Source organism: Nicotiana tabacum, chromosome 2 (assembly GCF_000715075.1).
Source record: "Nicotiana tabacum cultivar K326 chromosome 2, ASM71507v2, whole genome shotgun sequence".
Taxonomy (NCBI): domain Eukaryota; kingdom Viridiplantae; phylum Streptophyta; class Magnoliopsida; order Solanales; family Solanaceae; genus Nicotiana; species Nicotiana tabacum.
In genome coordinates, this window is record NC_134081.1 from 75,667,301 (window position 1) to 75,673,953 (window position 6,653).

The 6,653-nt window shown below is 35.8% G+C and overlaps 1 protein-coding gene across 1 annotated transcript; it reads right to left on the reverse strand.

Moving 5' to 3' along the window:
- On the reverse strand, nt 1–6,379 carry LOC107770660 (calcineurin B-like protein 3). The gene is made up of 10 exons (XM_016589993.2): nt 6,240–6,379; nt 4,357–4,438; nt 4,125–4,258; nt 3,541–3,623; nt 3,331–3,390; nt 2,109–2,217; nt 1,976–2,028; nt 1,187–1,267; nt 339–451; nt 1–249 (listed from the first exon to the last, which is right to left on the reverse strand). The coding sequence occupies exons 3-10, from the start codon at nt 4,225–4,227 to the stop codon at nt 192–194; spliced, it is 660 nt and encodes a 219-aa protein (XP_016445479.1). The 5' UTR covers nt 4,228–4,258; nt 4,357–4,438; nt 6,240–6,379; the 3' UTR covers nt 1–191.
- Nucleotides 6,380–6,653: the final 274 nt, after the last annotated feature.

Consider the following 6,653-nt stretch of genomic DNA (forward strand, 5'->3'; position numbering starts at 1 on the left):
GGCATAAAATACAAAAACACTACTCAAAAAGAATAACAAATCCTGAAAATGTCAGAATTTAAAATGGAGAAAAATGAAAGCGCAAAACATAATGTCATATATCCATAAAACCGGCCAACTGCTGTTCCCAAATAAACAAAAGAAAAAGCAATATACTACTTTGGTAAACAGCTCTCCTTCTCAAGCCCAAATCAGGTGTCCTCAACTCTTGAATGAAAGACAAAGCTCGGAAATGTTGTTGTAATGTCCCTGTTTATCGGAGGAAGATATATGAGCCAATAAATATTATGGAATAAAAACTACCAGATAAACATGTGAATATTCCATGTGTCACCTACTTCAGATATTGGAGGGTCATATTCTTCAAAAGTGAAGGATGTCGCAAGACTAAATTTCTCCATTCCTCCTTATCAATCTTTCCGTCATGCTTAGTATCAGCTTCTTCAAAAGTCTGGCAAAACAGGGAGACTTTAGTTGCTCAAAGCTCATCATAAAACACTTATCACTATGAGGAGAACGGGGGCGGGAGGATGAAACATAAACAAGTCTATCGCAGTTCATTCACAAAACAAGTAATTGAAAAATATTGAATGTAGAAAACATAAGTCAAATAAATGAGTAATCTTGTAACATAGAAATATCAACAGATCCTAAAATAGTTTCAGCACACAGGGAAAGTAGTATCACTGTCAGCATCGGGTGAATACAACAATTAAATGCATCTGGTTCCTGAAAACCCTAGTTCTCTGAAACGATAGTGGGTGATGAGTTGATGACAAGACATACAAACTCCGAGCAGCACTACTGGACCGAGTAAAATAAGTTGTCCGGCAACCAACCATCCAGATACTGAAAAGAATTGGCTTATTAAAAAAAATGCTATCAGGTTATGGTAGCCTCTGGGGATTAAGAGCGTAAGCTTTGCCTTACGTCCAAGTTAACATCATCCTTGAGAAGAAGTCCGGAAGATCCGTGATGGTTCTTTTTCCTATAGGTTTAAGTCACCCGGACATCATCCTAGAAGAAGATAAAATCTAGACAGATATAAACTATAGCAACGTAGATAGAAAAGCAGAAGACCAAGAGGTGAGGCACAATTTTTATGTCCGACTTATACAGCACATCTAGAAAAGGAAAGACGCTTCAGATAAATGCAAAAACAGTACTTTCTAGGTTGACGACGCACCTTGTCAATTATGCTCTCTATTACATCATCTGAAAGGTTCATACCAGACTCAGCAAGAGTAGCAACGACCATTTGCTTCACCTGCACTTAGAAGCCACATCTTTTATTTTATCAACAGCACACGAACAAACAATGTTGGTTACTAAAGCTCGCAATGAGACATCAATAAGGTTCCTAGAGTAGAGCAACTAAAAGTGGAGCATTTTAAAGTAGGAGAAGAAAATATGAAACATTCAACTTACTATGGTGACCAGTACTTGAGAAGGCTAAAATGAAAGGTAAAGCCTATGCCTTAATGAGTAAAACGAACAGCTAACGGAAGTTTTTTTCTAATATACAAATAAAATAAAACACAGCCAAAAAAAGAAAATGGAAAAATAGAATGGTAGATCAGATTGAGGGGAAATTTGTGTTGAAAAAATGGAGAGGAGGCAGAAAGATGACTACCAAACTGCTGACATGCTCAAAATTAGGCTTTGGCCGCGCAATTAAATTTTCTTATCATATAATTACAAGAGATAAATCATATGGGTTTAAGATAACCAAATTATCCCATATTAATCTGAAATGCGGGGCAAAAAAGACTAGAAACTTGAGTCCCCCAAAGCAAACACCGCAGAAGATGCTGTAGAAAAGGTACACACCTCAGCCTAAAGCCTTAAAGGCAAACCCCTTCGCACACCTGGGAAGAAGGCGTGTAATGCCTTGCCTTGGCTCAAGAGGCCCTTCAACTACGCCTTTTAACATTGGGGACAACTAAACACTTAAGTTTGTGAGGATTATAATTACCTCTTGTCTCTCAATGAAACCTTGTTGCTTGAGATCATATAGCTGAAAAGAAACTGCAATAGTAGTATACCATTAGAAGTAATGTAGACAAACTGAAACTAATAGTGATGATTAATGTAAACATAAAACGTACACTCAATCTTATCATCAATAGGTGCATTTGGATGGAAAACAGAGAGCGCACGAGCAAATTCCTCAAAACCCAAGATTCCGTTGTGCTTTGTGTCAAACAAGTCAAACACCTGCAATTAGATATGTAGAGTAGGTAGAAGTAAAGATGATACCCTCTGCTGCGTCTTTTCATTAACCTTTGGACCCATAATAAAAATGTTAAAAGTGCAAAAAAGTGACAAGGTTGCTGGAGCTTATGAGATAAATTAGAAGCTAAGCACATTTTATAGGGGAAAAAAAAAGGAAAACAAAAGAAATGCAATAATAATACATAAAACGAGCATAACTAACAAAAATATCCAAAATTCAAAATCCAGAAGTCCTAAAGACGTTCATGAAATCACAACTGAACCAAGTTCATATATAATCCTATTCATCCATATGAGTGATTGAACTATCTACAACTTCATCATTATATAGCTTATTATCTGCTTCTCTCTTCAACTTCTTTACGTACTAATGGTTATCTAATAGATTCTGAAGGGCTTGTTGACTTTTCTTTTATTCTATGTGAACTTGGACTGCTCCTCAAACTATAAAAGTCATCTCAACTCCACTTGCCTCAATAACATATCCCCAAGTCAGTTCAGATATGCCATAAAATACTTATCCATACTCATGGAATTCCAATTTGTCATTCATTAGCTCCACCCATCTAGTAGGCAAAGGCAAAAGAAGAGATAGTAGGCAAAGGCAAAAGAACAACAAACACAATACAGAACAACTGAATAAGAACCTGGCTAGGTTTACTACGGCTGCAGAGATTACCGACTTATAAGCCAAGTTTTTTGGCAATGGCTAATTTTCTTTTTTCCCCCTTTCCAACCATTAAAGAAAACAAAAAATGAAGAATAGGAAGTGTGCTCTTCGTCTTAAAATCAGCTTGCCTCATTTTTCCATTTCAGACTGAGGCACCTTCGCATGGTATAGTACTAGAGACCTAGTGCTTTGCACAATTCTGGATAATAAAGTGTACACTGATAGCTGAAGAAATTGATAATCATTCACTAAACAAAATACTTGTGAATATCCGATCTGTTAGATGATAATAGCTTCACCTGTGTAGCAATAGCAATATACAGACGGTAGATCTATTTTCTGGGGAGCAACATTGTCCACTCTTATCAAATTCAATTAAATGAGGATCATAATTAAAGATCTAATAGCAGCTAAGGGGAACGTACCCTGTCAGCAAACAAGCTTTCTTTTTTATTTGTCTTGAATAGCGCCAATTGAAACTCTTCCTGCAAGATAAGAAACAAACTCAAAATCCAAGAACAGCTGAAGATTAATATATATTAAGCATCCATGCCAGAAAAGACCATGTAGTAGATAGGTTTTTTCAAATTGTTAGATAGGTTTCCCATGTTATCAGGAAAGCATGCGACACAAACCTTGTTGATTAGACCATCATCAATTACTGCACTGCTAATCTTCTTAAAGAGCTCGTAAAGAGCTTCAATCTCACTGACGCTAACTGCAACGATAAAAAAGATTATGTAGGCTCAGTTATAGTACTTGTAGTAGTGCAAAAGTCATGTGACATTAACAATCTATGGGTTTGGTCATGTTACCAAGATCGTAGTTTCAAATTCTGATTATAGATCAAATTAGTATTCCGGATGGTATTTGAATGGACCAGAGTTTCAGATGTTAGAACATCAACGTGTTGCAATTTGAACAGTTTAATGAATGAAAATTCTTAAAAATTGTAGAAATTCCATAAGAATGGATCGTACCAAACATTTTGGGACGTCCCAATGTGGGAAGGGTGTCTTTACATTGGGCCGGAGGAGTATATGTTATCCTTTATCATAGAGCCGTAATAAGCTCTAAAATGCAGGTACAAATATTCCCAATTGAGCCATCAAAAAAGGGGAAAACTCAGAACCAAATAAACTTTGCTTTTGTTATTGCTATAATCATTCTATGTTTTCCCAAGATAAAAAATGATAACAACAATGTCCAAGTAGCATACAAACTGTCTCTCGTGCAAGGATCTCAGGATCTTCGAGGCCCCCTGATTGCCTAAAATCAAGATCACAACACCTCGAAAGGTAAGAACCTAAGCACTGCAGCATGGTAAAGCCTCTGCTTCAAAACACTCCATATCTGTTCAACAAAATTGGCAGAGAAAAGGAGTCAAAAATCCATTTTAATTGGGTCATTTTTATCAGAAAATATCTCTTGGACATGAACACAAAACTAACCTTTTGACCATTCTCTGTTATGTCAAGGTATGAACCCAAAATACTGAAAGTTTCTGAAAGCTGTCTATATGGAGCTATATATCTGCCAGGGCAACCACGTGAATACACAAATAAGTTCCATAAATATCCATTCAAAGTGATAAAAGAACACTAAAAGACGCCCTCTATTCCATCAGCAACCGTGTTATCAAAGGCGAAAAACGCAAAAAAGCTCTAAGGTCCGTTGGGGCTTTAAATGTAAAAGGCAAATAAAGCGTGGGCTTTTTTAATGAAAAAAGGCACAACGGGAGAAAAAGTAAAAATATGCATAGTAGTCCAAGACTAATCATTATAAGCATGAATAACAAAATATATGGACAAAGAAATTGAAAAAAAATTCATGATAAAGTGAAATATCAATTATTTAAGGTCGCCTTTTCAGGATTACACTCATTGGCAAGGAAAAGTATGCGTTAGAGCTTTGATGCGGCACTAAAGTGCCCATAAAGCGAGGCGAAGTGTTCAACGTGCTTCAGGGCTTAAGCGCGCTTTAAGCGTGCATTTGACAACACTGATCAGTAAGGTCAAATCTTTCAACTTAAATATCATTATCCTCTTCTTATGCAATATAAATTCCGCCAATTATTTTTGTTATCACAACACCTAAGGGCGTAGTGTAGTGGCCAATGAAGTGGTGAAAACTATGAGGTCCCAGGTTCAAATCCTGGCAGAGACAAACATATTAGGTTATTTCTTCCCATCTCTTCAAGTCATGGTTCACAGAGTTACCCAATGCCTATTCTGATGGAGGAAACAAGTACCTGGTGGAATTAGTCGAGGTACGCGCAAGCTGATTCGAATACCACCGTTATTAAAACATATTTATTATCACAAATTAATGTGTGCCTTAACTTCAATTTAGATGAAATCTCTTTGCACTGATTGCATCTTCCAAAGAAATAATAAAATGACATCTCTAGCAAGTAATATCAGAAACCTACAGGTTTGACTTTCTTCAAAGTAACCTACACACACACACATGAGATAAGTTGAATCAAGTGATAATTAAAGAATTGAAACATTTCTTATTCTGTAATCCCTAAGTAAAGTAGTCAGTTCATCAACTTAAGATTATAACATGCTAAACATCTTAGGGACTTAATAGTTAACAATGATACTGACCCCAAGTAATACAAAGACAAAAGATTTATTTTTTTGATAAGTAAGAATATACAAGGAAAACAAAAATAAAAACAAAATCCAACTATTCGACTCCCAAAGTCAACTTCTCTTGGCTGAGAATAAGAGAAAGGGTGGGGTGGGGGGGATATGTCACTCGTTCAAGCAATACATTCGACCTTAATTAATTAGTAAAAGATAGCTTGCAATAACAACTTGGCTAACTAGTTGACACAAAAATTGTACTCCCCGCTGCAGGCTCAATGAATGATGGCAGTGGCAGAGCTAGTTTTGAAGGAACTGAATCCGCATCGTTCAAAAATTATACGTGCAAGTATGGCAAAAAAACAAATCTTTTGGTTATATATAAACTGTTGTATCCCCTTGATGTAAATGGTAATGAAGTGACAAAGGGGTTCAAAGTTTGCTCCTTTGGAATCCTTTTGTATAAATTCCTGGCTCCGAATGATGGGAATTGGATTCTTTCAAAATTGAAACTTTGTGTCTAAATTTAAATTTAGCTTAATTTTCAAACCTTAACATAGGTGAACAACCTGGTTTGAGAAATCCAATATCAAATCGCATGTAAATTTAATTCAAATAAAACATTCAACAAATCAATCAAACGCGTTTTATTCTGTAAGCGAAGCAGATCTATTAATAATTACATAAAACTGAAAACACGCAAAATAGAAGGGAAACAATGAAAATGAAAAATGACTTACGTTTTATGAGTATACGGAGATTCAAATGATGATGCAGAATCTGAAGGAAGGAGGCAATAAGGCAGAGGAGAAGAAAAAGCTCCTTAACCTTTTTTATTTCGTTTTTTCTTGTGCTGTGTCGTAAATTGCATAAATTGTGTCCTTGTCAAAGAGTGATTATGGGTATGAGACCTTGAGCTTGACAGTGGCCCAATATTCATATGGGCCCACCCATGTTCACCAGCTGTCAAATAGAAGTACTTCTTAAGTTTACCACAAACATTTTACGAATCTTTGATTTGTAAACAAATTATATTTAAATTATAATGAATATAGTAGTATACATGTGAATTAAATAATAATAGAATTGAAATAAGAGAAAAAGGAAAGCACTATAATATAATGATAAGCTACTGTGAAAATCGAGTTTGCCTT